Source organism: Rhinichthys klamathensis, unplaced genomic scaffold, assembly GCF_029890125.1.
Source record: "Rhinichthys klamathensis goyatoka isolate OS25496 unplaced genomic scaffold, OSU_Roscu_1.1 h1tg000296l_1, whole genome shotgun sequence".
Lineage (NCBI taxonomy): Eukaryota > Metazoa > Chordata > Actinopteri > Cypriniformes > Leuciscidae > Rhinichthys > Rhinichthys klamathensis.
Window position 1 is genome coordinate 1,491,745 of NW_026606815.1, and position 25,837 is coordinate 1,517,581.

Sequence of the window (25,837 nt, forward strand, 5' to 3'; positions counted from 1 at the left end):
TGAATACGACATGTGCAGAAGAGACGGTTCTCGGTCAATAAGAGCTGTTCGCGAAATGAACAAATTATTCAATCCGATTCTTAAATGAATCATCCAGAACAGTTTATTGAACCGGTTCAACACATTCATTGAAAAGATTCGAAACACGAGCGATTCGTTCATCATTCGGACATCGATAGATCGGGTCATCGACAACAACGTAGTAAAATTCAGAGCAGTTTATTTTCGTGTGCAATGACATAAAAATGACATATGCTGCACATTTTCCTCTGACTGCACAAAAGTAGTGATTTCTTTAGAGGTCATGGCGACGTCACAGAGTTGTTCTGCTGACTTTGTACTCGGCATGGATCTGGGCACCACATCAGTTAAGGTCGTGCTGTTGGAGGCGCAGTCCAACAGAGTGACAGACAGTAGGAGTTTCCCTACAAACTCTGATATCTGCACCACAGACACACATGTAGGTAACAGATATTTGATCAAAGCGATGGCAGTCAAAATATACGGTTAGACTATACAGAGAAATTAACCTCAAGAAGTATTGTGGGAAAACACATGGTACAGTGTATCATGTATGTGTGGTTAGGTACTTATGTTATACTGAGAGTGTTTAATGTGCTTTATTTATTGTTGTTGTTGTTGTAATAGGCCAAAGAGCAGGATCCTGCACTAATAATTGCGGCTCTGGACCAATGCATGGATGCTTTACCCAAAGAAAAGCTGAAAAAAGTCAAGTGCATTGGAGTATGTGGACAAATGCATGGCATTGTGTTGTGGAAATCTAAATCAGGTTAAACATTGAACTGACACATCATTGAACAACTATTAAAAGCATGTTTAATGCTTCTGGCATTGTGGTGAAGGCACTCATGTTCATTCATAAATCATAAATTAAATGGTATCAATACTTGTACTGTCATCCATCTCCATTAGGCTGTGAATGGCTAAGTAAAGATGAAATCATTAGATTCATTCCCAAAGAAGACGTCAGTCAGCTGATCACCTGGCAGGATGGGCGCTGCAGCGCTGACTTCTTGTCTTCCTTACCTAAACCAGACTCCCACCTGAGTGTGGCCACTGGCTTTGGTTGTGCCACCATTTTCTGGTATTTGAAACACAGGTAGAATCACACTCAAGATTTCAGACTAAATTATTTCAGCAAAAATAAAATTGTTTTGCACTGATTTTTTTTTAATGATATATCATTGATTCAGGCCAGAGTTCCTGTCAGATTTCAGTGATGCAGGCACCATCCAAGACTACGTGGTTTCCATGCTGGGAGGTCTTGACAAGTGTGTCATGACTGGACAAAATGCTGCCAGCTGGGGTTACTTCAACACAACCACCAACCAATGGAACACACAAATGTGAGTTAAGTCCGATATTAAATTTAGAGGTGGCCTTTGCAATTAAGAGACCCGTATTAAAGAAACAGTTGGAGGCCTCCCCACACCCCCCACCCCAGTGAGAAAAATAGACAGACTGTTGTAACAACGTTATCTCATTTTTCACTCTTAATATTACAGTTTTAAACGCAATCTATCTATATACCACTATCTAGGCATTCTATTGATTTGATGAGTAGAAATTTTATTACAATCACGGCTGAAAACAAAAACAGCATTCAATTATTGTCACTCTCTCCACTCAGATAGCACCATAGACAGCATAATGACCAGGCATTGAGAGAAAAGGAAGAAAAATGGGAGAACAGGGATTAGGGCCTAGACAAGGGGTTTAATAAATAGTTATACTATATGAATAGTCTACATCAAGAGGAAATATTTTACACTTACTTCGATTGTGACATTTATAGCTTGGCTTTCTGATAATGGAGTGCTGCAATAGCTCTGTCAAGTTTATCCTTATCCAGCAATCTCATAACAAACATCATGTTCAAATGACATCTGGGCAAGTACGGACAGTCTTTCTTGCAGCATGGTGGACTCCTTTTTTCAGTAGGTGTCGGCAAATCATTGTCTTAACGAGCGAGTCATTGAATCATTCAAACGATTCATTAAACAAATGTCTGATTCATTCAAGGACAAAGCATGCTGTGTTCGAAATCACCCCCTGTACCCTCATTCACTATTCCCTACATTACTCAACTAATATAGTCCACTTGTAGGAGTGAATGAAAAGGGTGAATTTGGACACTGAGTGCCCTGCTGCTTTTGCATAGTTTGTGCTTACTGTTTAATAATCATTTGAAACTTAGCAAACTGGCAGCTCCAGTAGTAAAGAAAAGATTTATTTTGAACTCTGTAATGGAAGCTAGCATGTATGAATCCCTCAGGTGCTCTTCGTTTCGGAGTCACACTTGTTATCTTCCCGGTCAGAAGTGACCGGACACCTAAAATTTAAACTTTCTCCATCCCAGTAAAACCAATGCAATTTATTTTTGTTCAATAATACAGGGTATCCGCGGGTCCTTAAAAAGTCTTAAAAAGTCTTAAATTAGATTTTAAAAATGTATGGCCTTAAAAAGTCTTATTTTGACTTATGAAAGGTCTTAAATTTTCAATGGCAATTTGAGTTAGACATATCTAAATGTTTTCCAAATTAAAACTATCTAATTAGCGTACTTTTTTATTTACTATTCGTTCTTTGTGGATTTGCTCGTTCACGTGACATTTCGCGTCACATTCGCGCCAGCTTTACGTCTGTCTCCTCCTGCACGCGAAACAGCAGGAGAGGAGAAGAAAGCTGGTTAATTTCAGTTCAATTGTAAGTTCATTCTTTATGTGCGTAGTGGTGTGCGATGTGTATTGTCTATTATGATATTGTAATCATTGTTTTACTTTAACGTTAACTATGTACGAGGGCGCACTGCGAGCTGACATCGCATTTGTCTCTCATGCTTTCACTGCGTGATGTGTCAGTGCAGTTATAGGTATGTTCCCTAATAGACGTATAAAGTTTTTGTATTTTATATATCATATGTTGTTATCATACAATATTACATCAGCAAGAGGGCTGTTTTCCCGTGCACAATAGCAAATATGATATTTATTTTATATAACAGTTAAATTAACATTGTTACATTTTATAAACAATATTGTCAATATTGTTTGTTTTCCCTTTATTTCGCTGACGAGAATTTCAAAATGAAACCGTAGCAGAGTCTCAATGCAAAAGACAGCGATGATTTCTTGACTGAAATCCGCGTTTTGAACGAATCATTTTAACGATTCAATGAACAATCACTTGCAGTTCCTGAATGAATCAGCCGTTTGAACAAATCGTTTGAATGAATGACTCCCTGAGACAGTGACTTGCCGCCACCTACTGGCGGGTTTAGTTTCACATTAAGTACCCTGTAATTAAAATGTTACAATTAGAAATCAGTTCATATTTAAATATTGAATTAAGAATTGAAAGAATTGAATATATCATAGCTTTATTTATGCAATTGTAAATGGAGTATAAATATATTAATGCCAGTTCTGATGCTGCTTCTGTGTCTCCTCTGCACTGCAAAGATGGATTTTGATTTAATGATTTAATATAACTGGTAACAGTGGTATTGTGTTATTATTCTAATATAATTTAATTTGAATGTTAGAATTTGACATAAAAGGTGATGCATACCTCTAAGTAAAAAAAAAAAAAAAGTCCATATATGGGTAAAAATGCCCCTCGAACTCAATTTAAGGTTGCAAATATTGCCCTTTAATAAAAAAATGTTAATTCCTTTCACTGCTGTGAACTGACCACTGCATAGAATATGAAAAATATGAATATCTTCGTGAGTCAGCTGTCAACAACAAGCCTAAACCAGCCATGGTACCAGTACACAAACACAATCAGTAAAATATCATCTAATTATCATCAACAAAACTTTGAAAATATTGAGAATTTTTTTTTTCAATATTGCGCACCCCTAATGTAAGGTATTAATTTTGATTTCTTCAGGTCTTAAAAAGGTCTTAAAAAGCCTTAAATTTGACTTTAAAAAGTGTGCAGATACCCTGTAATATTTTTCCTTTTTAAATTTGTATTTTGAGAGAATTTGATGTTACTTATTAATATTTATGCAATATTTATGCTCCATTTTTGCCATTGAAAATAATACAAACATTTTTTTTCCTAATTTTGTAAAATATTTTTTCAATTATTGCAGTATTTCAGATTAATACAGAGACCAGACCTTTAAGTCAGATTAGCGCCATCTGTTGAAAGAAAATAAAATAAAACATGTCATTTCATGGTGCAACCACTAGATGCCTGTATAGCTCTCTATGGAGAGGCTTGTGAATAGGCTTTATGCACAGCTTCACTACTTCCTGAACTTCAGCCAGCTCCTTTGTTTCCTGTCTGCCATTATTGGACAAACTGATTAATCCAGGTGTGCCTGATTATTGTTACTGAGGCCAGGCACACCTGGATTAATCAGTTTGTCCAATAATGGCAGACAGGAAACAAAGGAGCTGACTGAAGTTCAGGAAGTACTGCAGCTGTGCATAAAGCCAATTCTCTAGTTGTTTTTGGACAAAATTACTTACTTTTAAGATGTGGATTTGAATGTATTTTTTTGAAATTCTCAAATAATACTTTTTGCCATGGTTTATAATTTTTTTTTAAATAAATTTGATGTGAAGTGTACACGTTTTTGCATTATTACTACAGTCAAACCTGAATACAGAGAGAGCATTTTGTTACAGGTAACATTACAATTCAATATTTTTTTTTTTAAAAACAGTAATGCTTTTTCACAGCTTATTATTATTATTTATATTATTATTGTTATTATTATTATTTTTAAACATATTAATTTATTATTATTTTTAAACATTATATTAATTATTATTTTAATAATTTCAATAATAATTATATTATATATATATATATATATATATATATATATATATATATATATTAATAATTAATTATGTTGTGTTTCACTATTGATGTTTTTTTTCTGCATTGTGGGCGATTTGTAGAGAATTTGTGTTTGTCAATTTCCCATTATATTTCCTATGGTCAGTCACAAATCATTGGTGTGTATGTGTATAAAAAGTGTGTGTGTGTGGGGGTCTGTTTTGCACTCTTGGTGTTTTAGAGTGTCACCCCTTCATTGTTGAACACTTTTTTTCTGCATCGTGGCCAATTTGTAGATTGTACACACAAAAATTCTCAGACTTTTTGTGTTTTTGTCAATTTCCCATTCATTTCCTATGGTCGGTCATTTCTGACCGAAGAGCACAATTCAATTCAATTCAATTCAAATTTATTTGTATAGCGCTTTTCACAATACATATTGTTTCAAAGCAGCTTTACAGAAAGTGCATTTCAGAAATGTACATAGAAGAATATAGTTAGTTAATCATCATATATTAATTTAGGGCATAACATATCGCCGGCGTTGAGTCGTCTCTTCACAGGCGTCGAGTCGTCTCTTCACAGGCGTCGAGTCGTCTCTTCACAGGCGTCGAGTCGTCTCATCGCAGGTGTTGGGGCATCTGAAGTCTCCGTGAGAGGCTGGATACAAACTGGAGCTGACGAACGCTATTTACCTCGGGACTAGCGTCCCGAGATAACAGCAGAAAAGCAGATGGGAAATAATTAGCGTAGCTGCTGTTCATAATATTAATGCAGTCGATCTGATTCAACAGTGGTATAAAAGGTAAGCATTATGTGAATGCTTGGCTGAAGAGATGCGTCTTTAATCTAGTTTTGAACTGGGAGAGCGAGTCTGAGCAACGAACAGTATCAGGAAGGCTATTCCAGAGTTTAGGAGCTAAATGTGAGAACGCCCTCCCTCCTTTAGTGGACTTAGATATCCTAGGAATGACCAGAAGCCTCGAATTTCGGGATCTTAAAGAACGCGATGGATTGTAGGGCGATAGAAGGTCCATTAAATACACAGGAGCTAAACCATTTAGGGCTTTATAGGTCAGGAGTAGTACTTTGTAATTGATACGGAACTTAATAGGTAACCAGTGCAGAGATGATAGAATCGGTGTTATATTATCATATTTTCTTGACCTAGTAAGAACTCTAGCGGCTGCATTTTGGACTAACTGTAGCTTGTTTATTGAAGATGCAGGACAACCAGCTAATAAAGCATTACAGTAATCTAGTCTCGAGGTCATGAATGCATGAACTAACTTTTCTGCATCAGAAACAGATAGCATGTTACGTAATTTAGCAATGTTTCTAAGGTGGAAAAAGGCTGTTCTTGTAACATACGAAATATGATTTTCGAAAGACAAGTTGCGGTCTAGTATAACACCCAGGTCTTTTACTGTAGTCGATAAGGTAACAGGACATCCTTCTAAATTAAAGTTGTATTGTAAGAGACTTTGTGGGTAGTTTTTTGGACCAATAAGTAATACCTCAGTTTTATCTGGATTTAGTAGCAGGAAATTACACGTCATCCAGCATTTTATATCTTTAAGACATTCTGTCAATTTAGATAAGTTAGTGTATTCATCTGGTCGTGATGAAATATATAATTGAGTGTCATCAGCATAGCAGTGGAAATTAATTCCATGTTTTCTTATAATATTACCAAGTGGCAGCATATATATTGAGAATAGCAGAGGGCCTAACACCGATCCTTGCGGCACTCCATAGTCTACTGACGTTATCTTCGATTTTTCCCCATTTAAACAGACAAAATGGTAACGGTCCGATAAGTACGATCTGAACCAGCTTAATGCCTGTCCCTGAACACCAGTGTAGTTTTGTAGTCGATCCAAGAGTATTTTATGATCTATAGTGTCGAACGCAGCGCTAAGATCGAGTAGAACTAGTATTGAGATACAGCCTTGGTCAGAAGCTAAAAGTAAATCATTTGTAATTTTAACTAGCGCAGTTTCTGTGCTATGATGCAGTCTGAATCCTGACTGAAATTTTTCATATATCTCATTTTCTTGCAAGAAAGAGCACAATTGAGCGGACACAATTTTTTCTAGTATTTTAGACATAAATGGAAGATTTGAAATGGGTCTGTAATTTGCTAAGTTATTTTGATCTAATTGCGGTTTCTTAATAAGAGGTTTTATTACTGCCAGCTTGAATATTTTTGGAACATGACCTAAAGATAAAGACGAGTTAATAATATTGAGAAGAGGCTCTTCCACTACAGGTAACACTTCTTTCAGTAGTTTAGTGGGTATTGGATCTAATAAACATGTTGTTGGTTTAGATGCAATGATAAGTTTATTTAGCTCTTCCTGTCCTACAGTTGTAAAGCGGTGTAGTTGTTCTTGAGGGACGATAATTGAGGCTGAATCACAAGACACCATAGAGGATTGTACATTTACAATTGTATTTCGGATGCTTTCTATTTTCTCATTGAAGTAATTCATAAAATCATTACAACTATACTGTAACGGAATATTTTGCTCTGGTGATGTCTGTTTATTTGTTAGTCTAGCCACGGTGTTAAATAAAAACCTTGGATTATTTTGGTTATTTTCTATTAGTTTGCGGAGATGCTCAGCCCTGGCTGCTTTTAGAGCCTTTTTATAACGTGACACACTGTCTTTCCACGCGATTCTAAAGACCTCTAAATTAGTTTGTTTCCATTTACGCTCTAAGTTACGAGTTTCTCTCTTGATAGCATGTGTAGTACTATTGTACCATGGTGCTTTAGTTTTCTCTCTAACCTTTTTCAATCTAATTGGTGCAACAATATCTAATGTACTAGAGAAAATGGTGCTCAAACTGCTGGTCATTTCCTCTAGTTCATCTGTTTGTTTGGGTTCACTGAGCAGCTGAGATAGATCAGGTAAGCTATTTGAGAATCTATCTATAGTGATTGGAAGGATTGTTCTGCCTGGTCGATAACGCGGCGCAACATGACAAATTTCAGCAGTACGTATTATACAAGTTACCATGTGATGATCGGTGAGATCGTCACTTTGCGGTATAATATCTATATCGGTTGGATCGGTTCCATATGATATAATTAAGTCTAGTGTATGATTTAGACGATGAGTGGGACCACTGACGTTTTGCTTGACCCCAAAGGAGTTTAATAAATCTGTAAACGCAGTCCCTAACGCATCATTTGTGTTATCTACGTGTATGTTAAAATCTCCAACAATTATTGCTTTATCGACATTGACCAATAGATCTGAGAGAAAGTCTGCAAACTCTTTTAGGAAATCAGTGTAGGGCCCTGGAGGTCTATATACAGTAGCCAAGGCTAGAGATAATAGGGATTTCTTTCTTACATCTAAGAGCGTAACATTTAGCACAAGTACTTCAAACGAATTAAACCTGTGATCTGTTTTCTGAGTAACATTAAGAATATCTCTATAGATTGTTGCAACACCGCCGCCACGACCGATCAGACGGGGCTCATGCTTATAACAATATCCTGGCGGAGTAGACTCATTTAGACCGAAATACTCATTTGGTTTAAGCCAGGTTTCAGTAAGGCAAAGTACATCGAAGCTATTATCTGTGACCATTTCATTTACAATAACCGCCTTAGGTGTGAGCGATCTAATGTTTAGAAGACCTAGTTTTAGAAATTGTTTTTGTTCACTGATATTTAAATTTTCTGGTTTAATTACAATAAGATTTTTCCTAGATCCTACACTAGATTTATTGTTTGGCCTCACTAGACGAGGAATAGACACAGTTTCTATATAATGTTCTACACTACTTATATCAATTAAGTTGGGACAGCAAAGACTGTGAATTGGACTTTGACTTACTAGTCAGATGGTGTGCAACGTCTTGGAGATGTTGTCCGACAGAACAGCCGCTCCGGCTCTGCTGGGGTGCAGGCCATCAGCACGGTAGAGCCTAGGTCGCTCCCAGAACAGATTCCAATTATTTACAAAGAGCAGTTTCTGTTCATTACACCATGACATTAACCATTCATTTAGAGCAAATAGTCTACTGAACCTTTCTTGTCCTAGTCGGTACGTGGGAAGCGGTCCAGACACGATGATCGTTGCCTCAGGTGCTGTGCTGCGTACCGCCTCGATCAGGCTCCTGTAGTCCTTCTTCAGAACCTCCGTCTGCCGCAGCCTGATGTCGTTCGTTCCCGCATGGAGGACAACGGCTCCGACGCGCTCGTCACCGTTCAGAATCTCGGGAACCTGTGCGGCGACATCAAGAACACGAGCACCAGGAAAGCAGTGAGTGCGCACCTTACCCTTACCTGAGGTAGCGCGGACATGACGGACCATGGAAGTGCCGATGATCACGGCGTCGTCGCGTTCCGACTCGTGAAGAGGGGAGAAGCGGTTCCGGGTGGAGATCTCGAAGACCGGGTGGGGCGGAGAGGTTCTTGCTCTGGTCCTGGCTCGTGTCTTCCGCTGTGGGATCACCCAGGGTCCATGGTGTTGTGTAGGTGCCGGAGTGAATGAAGCCAGAGATGATCGCGTCCTCCTGGGCAGAGAAACGCACGGAGTAGAGGAAGTCGGAGTCAAAAAGTTACTAACCACTGACTTGTGAGCATCGGCGCGTGACGTTTCAAGCGCTGATCGCCGATCCCGCAGCTCGGTTTGCCTCTCCAGCAGACCACGGATCTGTTTCTCCACCGATTCCAGTTCCAATCGTACTGAGATCAGCTCGAATGTATCCTCACCTGCACTCAGAGGTAACGTTAAACACATCAGATATGTTCGCCATTATAACAGATGAACAGTAAATTAGCAGTGATACTACCAATATCACTACTAATTTAGGACTGGAATGCTGGATATAACCTGTATCCTTTCAGTGAAACGGGTGTAAAATCAGACGCTCGATAGGCGCGAGCCCACGCGTGAAATGCTAGCGGGCTAAAGGCTAGTAGCCGAGATTCGCAAAGTTGGATCTAAGTAGCGATATCAAAGCAATCCGATTGTTTTTTTATAGGGAATAGTATCGAGGATAGGTTCACACGATATAAAAATAGAAAGTGCTTGTTAATAAAATAAAAAAAGCACAAGTGTGACTATTTTTTTTACGACCACTTAGCCTGCTCGGATCATGACCTCAATTTTTTTGTGTGTTCACATACCCGATGCCATAAAAGTCACCAAGTTTCGTAACATTCCGATGAAGCTGTGAGTTTTTAAAATTTCAAAACAAAATTTTTCTCGGTCAGACCAAAGAGCACCTGAGGGTTAAGCAATTTAACAGCCAATTAAAAAAGAATTTATTCCTGTTTGATATTACGCTACCCACATTAAACCAGCGGATTGGAAAATGAATGGATGGATGGATGATGCAGCTGACGAGCGGGCACCATCTTCTGCTGAGACGCGGGAATTCATTCAGCACGACCCTCACAGTGCATTATGGGTATTCTCTAGCTGTTGAACTTACATCAGTTGTACACTCGTTTTTGTGGTGCATTGTGGGATTGAATGAGTGCACTCAATAACATCCACTATGGTTTCGGACACCACTACAAATGTCTGTTCCCTAAAATAGTGCCCTATTTAATAGGGGTGATTTCGGACACAGCTGCAGTCTTAATGAGTTGAGTCATTCATTAGACCGATTCAATTAAAAAACGTGGATTTATACAGTAATGAAACATCAATGTTGCTTAGAAAAGTGCCATGTCTCTACTGTGGATCTGTTTAGAACTATTTTCGTTGCGAAATAGAGCAAAAACACCATATTCTGAGTTTAAAATGTAAGTCACCTTATTTTAACTTCTCATTTATTTAACTGTTGTATTAAATCAATATCACATTTGCAATAGTGCTGATATTGGGGAAAACAGCACTCTTGCTTGTGTGTGGTGTTGCTTAACTATCCTGTTATTAAAAGCAAGAACTTATACATGGACATTTTCCCCCATATGTTGAATTTTTGGGGCATTTAATTTTTAAATGTTTTTAATTTTTTAATGACATTTTTTCCCTGAGCCCCCATTTATTTCCACACTTTGTGTGTGAGGCGTGATAGTGGGTGGCAGGACTCTTTTCAAGCACAAGGGAAGCCCCTTCTGTTGCAAATCCCGTTTCAAGTGAAACTGACTCGAACTAATCAATGATGTTTAATATTACAGTTACTCTGTGTTGAATTGAATGCCTGTGTTTGGATAAGTCTCTGCAACAGCATGAATTGACTGTTTATATATTATCCTCCAGTCTGAAGGAGGCGGGTTTCCCTGTGCACCTCTTGCCTGTCGTGGTGGAGTCAGGAGCTGTGGCTGGTTACACTTCCTCTGAGTGGTACGGCATCCCTGCTCACACACCGGTCGGGGCGGCGCTGGGAGACTTCCAGTGTAGTGTGTACTCCTGCATGACTGACAGAGGAGATGCAGGTGCAGTGTGGATTAGATGCCTCTTTTTTAGTTGTGCATATTGCATTTTATGTTTTCTAAAATTCATTGACTCGGTCTGTAAATGACCTACAGACTATTGTAGTTTTATCAGCTACATACAGTACATAATCAATCTGAGGACAGTTTATGTGTTTACTAGTTCAGCCTCCAGGTGGAGATGTTATGCGACTGCAATGAGCACATGTAAACATGGCAGATTTTGTACTCAGATTTCAGCGTCCTCTCTCAAGGGCATGGGCATGAGAGTTATTATGTGTTTTATGGGTTCTTGTAAATTAGATATTTTTGCACAGCAGCTCAAGCTTATGCTAAAAAGAGGACTGTATGAGGACTGTATAGTATTTTAAATACTTAAACATGATTTGTTTACATTTTGTCTCTGTTCGGCCATAAATATGTTTACCCATTTTTGTAAAAACCAAAAAATGTGCTAAAGATTTTTATCTACCTGTCATAGATGGTTTTGATTTAATATCTGTCAGCACATGATAGAAAGGGTTACTTTTATTTGGCAGTGGGGAAATTATGCTGAATGTGCTGTACATGATATTAGCAACACAAATGCTTTTAGCAATATGATCACCTGAGGCATTTTCTCTTTAAATTTTTTTTTTTTTTATGATTTTGTAGTTTGCACAAACACTGTGTTGCAGCTAAACCAGCATGTGTGTGTGCTTGAGTACTTTATACTGCATCCACATCAGTGTTGTGGACTGTAGCATTTTTACTCATACACTAACGTTCAAAAATATGGGGTCATTAAGAATTTTTTGGAAAGAAATGAATGGTTTTATTCCACAAGGATGCATTAAATTGATCCAAAGTGACAGTAAAGATATGTTTTTTTATGTGATAAAATGCACTTATTGTGTACATAAATGTTTTTACATTGTACTTATATTTAAAAAAATATCTGCATGTAATTACAGCTGTAATTAATTTATGTAATTACATCTATAATTAAACGTACCAAAACCACCATACCTGTGCCTAACCGTACACGTATCTCACAACATGAACACAATAAGTACATTGTACTTATTTTTTGATGTAAGTACATAGTAGTTAAGGACACCTAATATAAAGTGTGAGCAAACACATTTATAATGTTATAAATTATTTGTATTTAAAATAAATGCTATTTTCTAGTTAATGTCTATTCTTGAAAGAATCCTGAAAAAAACAAAAAAACATTTGTGAGCACGAGACTTTCAAAAGCATAAAAGAAATCTTACAAACCCCACACTTTTGAACTGCTGTGTACACTAAGGCAGATACACACAAATTAATTGTGAATTATGTTAAATCACTAGTGCTGAACATGAGCACTTCAGCCCAGCTGACGTTCGGCATGCCTGCAGAGTTCAGCCCTCCCAGTTCTCCAGACACCCTCTGCCCTGTCGCTTATTTCCCATACTTGCACGGCTCCTATCTGGCAGTGGCCGCATCACTCAATGGAGGCAATGTCATGGCCACATTTGTCAGAATGCTGGACTCATGGATGAAGGAATTTGGTAAATCAACAATTGTTAACCTTTTTGACCTTTGACCAATTGACCTTTTTATACCGTAGACTAATCATTTATTGTTTAAAATAGAGGCAACAATAAAATGACTTCCAAATATAGGTTCTAAAAGGGGGATTTCACAGCAATGCCATAGAATGCCAAAATGCCATAGCCATTTTGGGTCCCCAAGGAACATTTCAGTGATCAGTTTTTAAAAGAATATTTTTTTCCTTAGTGTAAAGAACATTTTAATAATCTAAAGAACCTTTTTCCACTATAAAGAGTTTATTGTGTAATGGAAAGATGTTAAAGGTTTTACATTAGATGTCAATAAAGAACCTTTATTTTTTAGAGTGTTGTATTCTTGTTGCATGCTTTTGGTTCTCAGGTGTATTATTCATTGTTTTATCTCATAGGATTGGAAGTAAACGAATCCAGAATCTACTCCCAGCTGATCCAGTCTGCCTTGGCACAGCCTAATACTGACCTAACCGTGACTTCGACTCTACTAGGAGAGCGGCACGACCCCACCACCAGCGCCAGCGTCTCGCAAATCTCGCCCTCTAACCTCTCTCTGGGTCACATGACTCGGGCTGTGTGCAGGGGCATCATTGAAAACCTGGCCACTATGATGCCCCCTCAGAGCCTGCAGGCTGCTGGGGTGAGGTGTATTATTGGCAGTGGCAGCGCTCTGTCATGTAACCCCGTTCTGCAACAGGAAGTGGAGAGAGTGTTTCCATTTCCTGTAGTCTATGGAAAAGATGTGGACTCGGCAGTTGGAGTTGCCATGGTGTTTTTATTGACCAAACATAAGAAGACACTATGCCTATGATGTTTGTCTCTGAGACACCTGACCTACTATAATGCTCTCTGGTAGGACTGTGTTTTTTTTTTTTGCTGTTTAGTTAAATGTATAAATAATCACATTTTGAAATGAAGTGTATTTAATTTAAAAATGTTTTAATACTGTACATCCATCAGTTTATAATTGTATACTATATCATTAATTTAACTTATTGATTCATTTTTTGACTGTCAAGATCTAATGTTAAATTTTTTTAAATATTTACACTCATTATGCTATTGTATACAAAACCATTTGTATTTTTTTAAAGAATATGTCTGAATTCCATTAAATGACTGAACAGAGCCTTAAAAACCACAAAATACTCTTGCTTACAATGTTCAGTGGCATTTCAGATGTTAATAAACAGTTGGATTCTGATGCATCAAATTTCATGCTGTTTTTATTCTAATTCTTTTGTTCTAATTGAGTTTATGCTGTATATAAAAAATATATAGCAAAAATTGATTTTAAAAATAAGATAGAGGGTAAATATTTAACTGTTAATATAAGACAGGCATGGGAGGGATTAAACACACTATGGGGAGGTCTAATAAAAAGGATGATAATTTTGTCAGTAAAAGCCAAACTTTTATTAACGACTTAAATAACTTTTAAGGGCAGATTTGACAATGTTGACGGTAAGACAGAATGTGATGAGATGTAAAAATCTCCCTGCAGAAACATCAATAGTTATTAATGAAGCTGATGTTATTGCAAGCCTTAGTAAATTGAGGCCAAATAAAACCACTGGCCCAGATGGTTTGAAAGCCCGCCTTCTTAAAGGGTTAGTTCACCCAAAAATGAAAATGATGTCATTAATGACTCACCCTCATGTCGTTCCAAGCCCGTAAGACCTCCGTTCAACTTCGGAACACAGTTTAAGATATTTTAGATTTAGTCCGAGAGTTTTCTGTCCCTCCATTGAAAATGTAAACACGGTATACTGTCCTTGTCCAGAAAGGTTAGAAAAACATCATCAAAGTAGTCCATGTGACACCAGTGGGTTAGTTAGAATGTTTTGAAGCATCGAAAATACATTTTGGTCCAAAAATAACAAAACTACGACTTTATTCAGCATTGTATTCTCTTCCGGTTCTGTTGTCAATCTGCTTTCAGTGATGCTGATGACATAAGACGCTGCTGACGTGTTATCTGGTGCGTCCGTGTATTCGGGTTCAAATAAATATGGCTGGGCAAAAAAATGCAAGTCTTCCTCTGTGTCGAAATCCTTAGACATGTTTACGAAGATTGTTTTGTTTACAGCGTGCGTCTCCCTCAGACTGTAAACGAAGCTCGGGCGCACCAGATAACACGTCAGCAGCGTCTTACGTCATCAGCATCACTGAACGCGGATTGATAATTTTGGACACACATGTGAGCTTCGTTAAGAATTCAGAGTTTTTTTTTTTTTTAAATGCTCTCAGCGTTTATTTCTTCTTAGACAACTTAGCGGCCTTGGAGTTAGTCAGCATATTTTAGTACTTTTCATCTCCCAGCCAGGTACGATCACTTTAACTGCAGATCTAAGAACAAACTCACCAGAATTGTGTCAATGGCAAGCAAAATAGTCGACAGACCACAGAAGCCCTTAGTACAACTTTATGCTGAAAGGGCAAAGAAGGCGGCGAAGATTATTCTTGCAGATAGTTCTCACCCTCTCTTTAGCCATTTGAGCCATTGAAATCGGGTAGGCGCTATAATACCTCTAGCGAATAAAAATGTTTAATGTTTTATTCCAAACGCTATTAAAATTCTCAACTCCACAAGTGATCGATAAACCAAATAGTAGTAGCATGAACTGTATTTTTATATTTATGTAATGTGAATCTGTCTTGTTTTGTAATTTTTTTTTTTACTACTGTCTGTATAGTTATTTTATGTGCTGGTGAGCCAAAGACAATTTTCCACCTTGGTGGACAATAAAGAATTACAATATAATACAATACAACATGTAATGCATATGGCTATAAATGAAGTTTCTGTTTCTTCAAATAACATAAAGACGAGGAGCAAATTCTTTACCACGTGCATTAAGGATCAACAGCATGTCAGGGTTTCATTTTGTTCATGTGATGTGTGCACCAAAACCACCATGTACTGTATGCGCCAAACCATCTTACTCTGCCACAGTCCACCATTGTCATGCAGGAAACCGTACACGTTAAGAAAAGTGAAATTTCTCAACAGAACCGTCTCAGCAGACAAGTGCAGATGACTTATGATTAACCAAACATGTGCTGTTCAGCAAGATACCCTTTTTTATTATATATTATATATATTCCAGCATATGAACAATTTGGGTAGTTCAGATATAAAGTAGAATACAGTCTTGCTAGATAAGTAAAGCAATTTAAGTAGAAGCTTGATGGTTTTTAGTGCATTTTGTGGTATATATGTATAGGACTGGGTTATAAATGAGCTACAAGGCATGCATGGACATGGCAAGACATATGCAACAACACACTTTTGAAATCAATACAACCCGCCTTTCTGTAAGGCTCTCAGCAACCTCAAAACATCTCGCCCTCTTCCTCTATGAAACTGAGAGAGAGCAAGCCAGTCATTGTGTTCGAGGAATCATAGCTCTGACAAGCTCATTGAACATAGTGGACCATCAACACGGGATACTAGAAAACCAAAGTTGATTTGTGAGTACAAATGTTTGATACTTTATTCTTGTATTTTAATGGTTTACCATAATAGAATGCAGTATTTAAATGCATTTAGATTTTGCTAATGTAGTAAATCATTAAAGAACTGGCAAATCAAATTTCACTGGCAAGTCCTTGTGAGATCTACTTTAGTACATATTTCTGCAGATCAGTTTTAAAGTTAGTCTTTTTAAATCTGACAATATCATGCTCGACTTTGTTTTTGCTCAACCCAAAACATGCTGAATCTCGTAATGTTATAAGTGAGATAATCTAAAGATTGTGTCTGTCTGTGTCTTATGTACTGTTTCCACTGTAATGTTATCTGAACCAATTTGCAGAGAGGCCATGTCATAATAGTCTAGTAAGTAAGACTATCCAGCATCTTGTTATTGCATATTAGGTCATCATCTAGCGTAAAACAACATAATTTGTCCATCAAATATATGTTAGACGCTGTAACAATATATGCTGCCTCACCCATAGAGCAGTCTGCTTGCACATTCAGACTAAAAATGATTTAATATATCTTTAGTATCCTAGGCGCCCTTTCTTTGCTGTGATATGCACATTAAACATTAATCCTTGTTTTGACAAATCTAAATAATGTCTTTTTTAATAAGGTCTATTTATGGTTATCTATTGTGTTTATAGTGTGTATGCCCTAAATGAGGAACAGTGGATGACTCATATTATACATAATTACATTTCCCTAATTATTGTATCAATTTGAGTTCTTGTTTAATGTGCAAGTGAGATACAAATATGCTCAAAACATTTATTTATAACTAGTAAATTTTGCATTTCCTTCATACTGCAACTTCCTGTCACAGAGTTTCTATGAATCTTTTTTGTCCCCTTCCTCTTTCAACTGGTGCTTAGATTATCTATCACCTCCTGTTCTCACTATCTGTTAATAGAATAATTTTATAAATGAATTGTAATTTGATTGGTCCCCTAAGAAAGAATAAGTACTGAAAAAGCATCCAAGCATAATTGCTTATCTTAACGCTGGTATTAGAATGTCACATTGGCTTATAAAAGCAAAATCGGTGGTCCTATCATCTTTAAAGAAACTGATTCATGTAAAAATGACACATCTTTTAAATACAAAACCAGCTTTGTGAGAGATGCATGGTAAAATGTCACAAGATAGATCACATGTATGCTCAGGAACCCGGTCAAAACAGATGATAGTAGCTTGTTTCTATGGAAATCTTTTCCTTACAAAATCAAGGGCTTTTAGACCTTGTGCTACATGATTACCCAAAGCCAGTGTAATGGAGTTTCTTAATGCAGGATTACAGTCTATTTCCTCTGTATGTAATGCTATGGAACCATTTACAGAGAGGCTAAGTTATAATATTCTAAAACAAAAAATATCCAATGCATTAGACACTGAATTCTGTTCGAAATGCATTTCCATGTATTCTCTGGTAAAGTGTTCCGTGATTGGACAATAATGGCCCATTCCCTGGATGGGATCATATAGCAAGTAACAGCATGAAGAAATATCAATAATTCAGTTAACAAAGGTCTATTGGAGATCTTCACTTGCACATATAAACTGAACCTGCTTTCTGATCTCTTGAATCTTTGAAAATATGTAAATTAATCCACATTTTCATTTTGCTGAAGAATGGATTTGTTGTGTACCCAAGATAACCACAGATCCATTAGATGGGTTTAGATGCTCTTATGATCATGGCTGCATTATAATCACACCTTCATAATTATCATAATTGTCATAACTTATTTAATGTAGCAATGAGATGCACAAATGTGAGCCATTTATAACAGCAGCAGTAGTTCTGCATTTCCTTTGACTTCCTGTCATAGGGTTTCCATTTGGATCATTTGTGAGTCCTTCCTCTTTTAATGGTTCTTATAACAAGTAGACGCTCTGAGATCCATTATGACTCTCAAGTAGCTCCTACTCTTACAGAAGCAACTCTCAGTCACATTATATAAAAAAAATCATTAGTAATCATTTGATTGGTAACAAAGGAAGCAACATTTCGTGAACTACCAACAAAGCACAACTCCTAATAAATGTCCCATTTGCTTATAAAAAATAAATCACCAGTTGTGGTCATGGCTCACGTTTTCCGTTTTTGTACGAAATTAAAACCTAATGTCCTGTATCTGCTAATGATATCACTTTTATGGAGTTTACAGCTTCTGCTGTGAGACTAAGAAGGCCTCACTATGAGTAAACCAAAAGACAGCAGCACCTCATCATTCACTCTGGAGACGGATGACCAGACAGAGGAGGAGAGGTCAAAGGCCAAACAGATGAAGAAAGGTGCTTTAAAGGACAAGAGGCCCATGGATTCTAACTACCTGGATGACATACATGAACCTACAACCACAATTAAATTTAACCTAAACTTTGACAGGTAAGTGGGGCTCCTTAATATAAAACCACACTGAAGTGACAAATATGAAGTCAGAAATCATAACTTTAACAGATACATTCTGCATACAGGGGAATCAGAAACGTAAAAGAGGAGCCGGCTCAACAGGACAGTGGGAGGTTTACCATCAAGAGTCTGTTTGAGGCCGTGTCCAGTGGCGAGGTGTCGAAACTGCAGGGTTTACATCAGTACCTGCACAAAAACATGAAACGCCTCACCGACTCTCAATGTAATTGTATTCAAGAAAAAATACACAACTGTTGAAAAGTTTGGGTCTTGTTTTCACCAAGGCTGCCATTACTCCAGTCTTCAGAATTATTTTAATATGCTGAATCGGTGCTTAAGAAACATTTCTTTTTATTATCAGTGTTGAAAACATTTGCGCTGGTTGACATTTTTTTGGAAACATTTTTCTGGATTCTTTGATGAACAGAGTGTTCACAAGAACAGTAGAAAAGGAAATATTTTGTAACATTATAAATGTCTTTATTGTTACTTTGGATCAATTTAATCCATCCTTGTTGAATAAACGTATCAATTTCTTTACAAAAAAAAAAAAAATTCTCACTGATTCCAAACATTTGAATGGTAGTGTACAAAGAATACACAGAGGAGTACTGTGAATTCATGACTGATATTTATTTACTACATAATAAAACAACAGTTTTTTCTTCTTCAGATAAGTCCAATGGAAAGACAGCCCTGCTGAAAGCGCTTTTAAATTTGAGGAAAGGCGAGAATGACACTATTGAACATCTGCTGGACATTGCAGAGAAACTGGGAGATTTAAAAAATCTTGTCAACGCTGCTTACACAGACAGTTTCTACAAAGGTCAGAGCCATTATAGCTTCATTTTACATAATGTTTGATTATTAGATCTAAAATGTTGGTTATTTTTTTTATAAATCAACAGAATGTTGATCCTATGTAATCTATTTTACAATGTTATCTCTTTGGCAGGTCAGACAGCGCTCCATGTTGCGATTGAAAGGAGGAGTGCAAAATTTGTACAGATGCTGGTTAAGAAAGGGGCCGATGTCCATGCTAAGGCCTGTGGGAAATTCTTTCAACCCAATCAAGAAATGTGCTTCTATTTTGGTAGGTCTAACGATAAGGTTGAACTTTTGCAGGATGGATAATTCTGACAACAATTTACAGTAGAAATTGTAAAATCTTCCACATAATGTTCTCAATGTTACTGACCCATTTTGTGGGTATCTGGGCTTACCTGTACCGTTCACACCTTCTGTGCACAGGTGAGTTGCCCTTGTCGCTGGCCGCTTGCACTAATCAGCCAGACATTGTGGACTTCCTTATGGACAACCCTTACCAGGCGGTGGATGTCAGGGAGAGGGACTCTCATGGGAACATGGTGCTTCACGCACTAGTATCCATAGCTGATAATAGTCCTGAAAACACAGAGTTTGTCATTGCCATGTATGACCACATCTTAATCAAAGCCTACCAACTTCACCCCAAGATCAAACTGGAGGAAATCGAAAATAATAAGGGACTCACACCAATCCAACTAGCCGCCAAAACAGGAAAATTGAGGGTAAACCTTTTCCCCACCCTGTTGTTTACTGATTTTTGAGTGTCATAGAATATGAACAATTTCATTATGTTTTGCAAAATACCTACATTTATTTGAAGAAGTGATTCGTTTGAAGTTTGTGCCCAGTAAATCTCAGTTCTGTTTTTGGATGTTCCTGGTTTTGTACAGATGATTAGTCTTCATGTGATTTGACATGTTATTTTCCTTCAGCAGGCATTAAATCAGACACCAGACTGATTCACAGTCATACAGTGACAGTCATTGTCTTATTTAACCTATAGTCACAGTTTAATGTTTGTATTTATTTCCTTTGTTCTATATTCTAGCTGATGTTGCTGCTGGGCATGGCTGATTACTACAATTAGCACATTGTTAAAAGACTAAAAAGTGACTAAATAAAACAATTTTGAAAATATAGTTATTAGCATAGGTTTGATGAAATCATTCAGATGTCATTTTTCATAGTTTTCATAGATGTCATTTTTCTAGCTGTTTAAGCACATTGTCCAGCGGGAGTTTAAGGGGTGCAGACATCTGTCCCGCAAGATCACGGAGTGGGCCTACGGTCCCGTGTGCTCGTCTCTGTATGACCTCGCCTCCCTTGACACCTACGAGAAGAACTCCTCGCTGGAGATAATCGTTTATGGCAGTGAGATTCCCGTGAGAAGACATTTTGTACATTTCATACTGATTAATTCTAGAATCTAAAATGCATAATTTCGATTTTATATACTTTACTGAAGCAAAATCCCAGCTGAGAGGAATTGTTCTCAGAATTTTGGCTGACATTCTGGCAAGGTTCTCTCAAAGTTTTGAACAAATGTCTTTTCCAGTAACATTAATATATTGCTCGTTCAAAGTTGTTTTTTTAAAGTTGTCTAAAGAATAAAAAAAAAAAAACTGGGCGTTTTGAGCGATGAGAGGGCGAGCGGGCCACAACCTAACGCTTTTTTACTTTCTCAGTTTGTGTAAATCTACTTAGGGTTTAGAGTATTTATTTTTCCCCACATTAATTTCACACATGTCTAGTACAGTTATGTGGTTTTGTTTCATTAATACAGTGTATACTTTTATCTTGATATACCCTGAAAGAATGGAAGTGAAATGTGACAACATGCCCCATTGTACATTGTAACTTGACAGCTTAAAATCTGATCTAATCAAAAAAATATACAAGACAAACTAAAATATTTTCTCAATAAAATACAATTATTAACTTTTTTTTTCATATAAAATAATGATATTTTTTAATAATTAAAAATAAAATAATTTTTGAGTTTGACAACAAACACACCGAAAAACACAGCTATACAACATAGTTCAAAATATAATAATAATTAATTATTCACTCTCAGTCTTTATTCACATTTTTCTCATGTTTTCTCAATAGAATTCATAAAAGTATAGAATAGAATAGCATAGTTCTAATAGGGGCACATTGTAACGCAGTGTTACAACGAACCCCACCTGCACAACTGGGGTTTAAACCCTGCTAGTGTCTTCTGCTGGTTATATCAGCATTAAAGAACCATATCAACTGTTAAATAACATATTGGAGATTAAAATAATATCAGCTTTGTCTAATTTTAAAAAAACACCAAAAATAGAGATGAAAAATTAACATAAGAAATTTACTTTTGCTATGGTTAAATAAATGTTCAGTGATATCTTCCAAAAAAAAATTCTCTCTATAGTGTTGATATGGCAACTCGTTTATACACTAAGTTTCGTCATGCTAGCATGTGTGGAAGTATTTAAAACAAGGGTGTTACGACCAGCCCCGTGTTAGGTTGTGCCCCGCTCTCCCCTACATTCCAAAATAACATAGGATATTTTATACCTTACAGGGATAGTTCACCCAAAAAGGGGAATTCTGTCATTATTTACTCAATCTCAGGTTGTTCCAAACCTGTATGAGTTTCTTTGTTTTGTTGAACCTAGAAGAAAACATTTTGAAGGATGTTTGTATTTTTTTCAAGTCAATGGGGTCCATCAACTGTTCTTTTGTGTTCAGCAGAAAAAAGAAACTCATACAGGTTTGGAATGATGAGTTTTGAGTACACGATGACAGAATTTTCATTTTGGGTGAACTATCCCTTTAATGGGAACATTAGCAAAACATTCTTGAACATATTTGTCTTAACTAGGATGTTAGCATATGGATTCCGATAAATGCTGTTGGTAGCAACATGTTTGGTTATTTCATCTCATTTCAGAATCGCCACGAGATGCTCCATATTGAGCCACTTAACAGACTAATTGAAGAAAAGTGGGATAGATTTGCGCAACGGATGTTCATGTTCAAATTTATCGTTTATATTATCTATCTTTTCATCTTCACTGCTGTAGCATATAACCGTGAAGAAGGGATTGACCACAGGAACAACCAAGTAGGTATACACAGCTGTCCGGAGGTGGGGACCCATTAATTCATTCATTCATTCAAAATAAACCTTTCTTTTTTTCTGGAAAATATGCACACTGACCTGAACCAGACACTCAACTTTTTTTCCAGCTTCAAACTACTCATTATGAATGCTAACTGTAAATGTTTCACTACTTAATGCCATGTCTCATTCCCACTCTTTTCTTTCAGTCATCAAATCCTCCGTTTCATTATGAAAAAGATACTCAAGGCTACTTGCTTCAGACAGGGCAGATCATAACTCTCAGTGGAGCACTATACTTCTTTATTAGAGGGGTATGTATCTGTTTAATATTTACAACAAATTCATGTTTAACTTTAAATGCAAAATATTTTTTTATTATTATTTATTTATTACAGAAATAACTGCATTCCCTTGTCTTTCAAGTTAATAGATATGTTAAGGAAGCGTCCGAGATTTCAGTCCCTGGTCATAGACGGATATAGCGATCAGCTTTTGTGAGTCTTTGGTTTATTTCAGAATTATTATTTTCCAAATACATACTTGAAATGACATTCTTTCCCAATAATTCTATAGTTAATACTTAAACTGCACCAGTATAACTAATTTTTACTACATAAAACCTCAATCAATAAGTGCATACAGTGTTTACTCCCGCTAAAAGACTTTTTGTTGCATTAGTTTTCTGCAGGCCATGCTTCTCTTGGTCTGTGCTGTGCTGTACTGCTTTGGTCAGGATGAATTTCTGGCCTTTCTAGTGCTGAGTCTTGCCTTGAGCTGGGTAAACCTGCTTTATTTCTCCAGAGGGTCCAAACATATGGGAATCTACAGTATCATGATACAAAAGGTAAGGGATATTTGTCTCTCTTATCCAGCATCCTTCACTCTGACCTTCAACGTAGAGTATTAGTAAAGTAGGATGCTATGCAACACATTTAATGCCTCCTTGTAGTATAGTCTAGTCCTTATAGTTGAGACAGGACCTACAGCATTACTTCCTGTGCGTAACACACTCGTACGCTCTTTAATTATTGTCAGATGATTCTTGGAGAAATTCGTCGATTCCTTGTTGTGTACATGGTCTTCCTCATTGGGTTCTCTGCAGGTATCCTTCTCCCTTGCATACATTCAGCAATGTACATGATTCTTTCATTACAATTAATTTAATGTTCATCACAACACAACAAACTTGCAACATTTTGGGTCAGTTAGATTTTTGTTTTATAAAGAAATTAATATTTCTATTCAGCAAGGATGCATTAAATTGATCGCAAGTGGAAAATAAATCCTGATCTTTTGAACTTTTTTATTCATCAACGAATCCTGACAAAAAGTATCATGGTTTCCACAAAAATATTATGCAACTATTTTAAACATTGATTATGATAAGAAATATTTCTTAAACACCAAAATCAGCATATTAGAATGATTTCTGAAGGATCAAGTGACACTGAAGACTGAGTAATGATGCTGAAAATTCAGCCTTGCCATCACAGGAATAAAGTACCTTTTAAAATATATTCAAATAGAAAATGGTTATTTTAATTTGTAATAATTAAATTTGTTACTACTGTTTTTACCATATTTTTGATCAAATAAATGCAGCCTTGGTTTTATTTAAAAAACTTTAAGAAATCTCACTGACCCCGAACTTTTGAACGGTAGTGTGCGTTGATGATTTGTTTCTTACTCATCAGCTGTGGTCACTCTCCTTGATAATAAAACTACCAAGAGTCGATCTCTTTTTGAGGCTTCTAATGGAAATGAGGACTGCATGAAGCCCACATACAAGGACATCTACTTCACCACTCTGGAGTTGTTCAAGTTTACAATTGGCATGGGAGATCTGGAGTTCACTGAGGATTATAAATACAAGGAGGTCTTCTATGTGCTGCTGATTCTGTATATAGTGATGACATACATTCTGATGCTGAACATGCTGATCGCTCTGATGAATCAAAGCGTGGAGGAGATGTCCGTAGAGAGCACTAGCATCTGGAAACTACAGGTAAAATCAATTGCAAAATGAAAACGATCAACCCATTCCTACACTGAACTGATTTGCCATTTTAGTTGATCAATTAGGCAATAAATATGATTGTTTATCACAGCGTGCAATCACCATCTTGGACATGGAGTGGATTCTTCCCCATTGTCTGAAGACAAAGCTTCGCTCAGGGGAAGAGAAGGACCTGGGCGGAGGGCAAGAGCCTGATCGACGCTGGTGCTTCAGGTGACCCTGCATGGTGGCTTCCACAACATCTGAAGTTTGCATTTGTCTGTTATCTGAAATCGGATGATACATTATGAAAAGATGATATTAGCATGCACACATAATAATGCACACTTACCCTGTGTTACCCTCTGTGTTTGGTATTAAACAGATATGAGTGAAACCATAAACAATGGACAATCTTTCTTTCAGTGTGGAGGAAGTCAACTGGAACCAATGGAACAGAAACATGGGAATAATTAACGAGGATCCTGGGACATGCACGAGTTTACCTTCCACAACTAAACCTCAGAGAGGTAGTCAATGTTAAACAAATATGTGTGTATGTGTGTGTTATTTTAAACCTACATAATATCATATGTATTTGTTACAGAGCCCAGTCAGCGTGGACTCCTACAAACGCTCAGTAAGCGCTGGACACAGAGACCACCGCGCAGAGATGTACAGGAGCTGGATCCTCTAGCTGAAGCCTCTACCTCCGTCTGATGCTTTTATAATCACTATCTATTGCACTGTCTATTTTGCAATTCCCTTTCATTACAACTGGTGTAGGAATAATTATATTATATGACCGGATAAAAGGGGTCATCACCTCAAGGGTCATCATATCTTTTGAACGCTGTACATTTTTCAAATGAATATGCATGTGTTGTAATTTAAGGAAGCATTTATTTAAAAGTATATATATATATATATATATATGGTTATAATTAACCAAAATGTGTGTGTGTGTGTGTTTATATATATAAACACACACACATTTTGGTCAAGCCTGTGCACTAGAATATATAATTTGATTATTCACACAGTGGCAAGAAAAAAATGGTCAGGATGGAAATAAAAAACTGAAGTCAGCCATTGCTCAGTAAAGGATTTAGAGCTAACATGAGGATGGAAAAATAAATAAAAAATTGTGACATTGTCCACTCAAACTTGAAATTAAATAAAGAAAAAAGTAAAAGTATGTAATATTAAACCCAATGG

At 36.8% G+C, this 25,837-nt stretch overlaps 2 protein-coding genes across 3 annotated transcripts; both read left to right on the forward strand.

Annotated features, from left to right (window-relative positions):
* Window positions 1-27: 27 nt before the first annotated feature.
* Window positions 28-13,816, forward strand: shpk (sedoheptulokinase). Its single transcript, XM_056270093.1, has 7 exons — window positions 28-460; window positions 649-790; window positions 934-1,120; window positions 1,215-1,367; window positions 11,058-11,233; window positions 12,568-12,768; window positions 13,179-13,816. The coding sequence occupies exons 1-7, from the start codon at window positions 305-307 to the stop codon at window positions 13,592-13,594; spliced, it is 1,431 nt and encodes a 476-aa protein (XP_056126068.1). The 5' UTR covers window positions 28-304; the 3' UTR covers window positions 13,595-13,816.
* Window positions 13,817-16,167: 2,351 nt separating this feature from the next.
* trpv1 (transient receptor potential cation channel, subfamily V, member 1) lies at window positions 16,168-25,411 on the forward strand. Of its 2 annotated transcripts, none has more exons than XM_056270096.1 (16): window positions 16,168-16,257; window positions 18,432-18,659; window positions 18,749-18,906; window positions 19,357-19,509; window positions 19,639-19,776; window positions 19,935-20,233; window positions 20,723-20,893; window positions 22,450-22,623; window positions 22,830-22,934; window positions 23,047-23,117; window positions 23,302-23,467; window positions 23,659-23,725; window positions 24,318-24,628; window positions 24,732-24,853; window positions 25,046-25,149; window positions 25,227-25,411. In XM_056270096.1, the coding sequence occupies exons 2-16, from the start codon at window positions 18,469-18,471 to the stop codon at window positions 25,337-25,339; spliced, it is 2,343 nt and encodes a 780-aa protein (XP_056126071.1). In that variant the 5' UTR covers window positions 16,168-16,257; window positions 18,432-18,468; the 3' UTR covers window positions 25,340-25,411. The 2 variants fall into 2 exon arrangements, with proteins under 2 accessions (XP_056126071.1, XP_056126072.1); XM_056270097.1 differs by having other exon boundaries at window positions 16,207-16,257; window positions 18,439-18,659.
* The last annotated feature ends 426 nt before the right edge of the window (window positions 25,412-25,837 follow it).

Coding starts and splice junctions, on each gene's coding strand:
- shpk (XM_056270093.1), top strand. CDS start 305: ATGGCGACGTCACAGAGTTGTTCTGCTGACTTTGTACTCGGCATGGAT. Junction 461..648: donor TCTGCACCACAGACACACAT/GTAGGTAACAGA, acceptor TTGTTGTAATAG/GCCAAAGAGCAGGATCCTGC. Junction 1,121..1,214: donor TTCTGGTATTTGAAACACAG/GTAGAATCACAC, acceptor TCATTGATTCAG/GCCAGAGTTCCTGTCAGATT.
- trpv1 (XM_056270096.1), top strand. CDS start 18,469: ATGAGTAAACCAAAAGACAGCAGCACCTCATCATTCACTCTGGAGACG. Junction 22,935..23,046: donor TATACTTCTTTATTAGAGGG/GTATGTATCTGT, acceptor TTGTCTTTCAAG/TTAATAGATATGTTAAGGAA. Junction 24,629..24,731: donor CTAGCATCTGGAAACTACAG/GTAAAATCAATT, acceptor TGTTTATCACAG/CGTGCAATCACCATCTTGGA.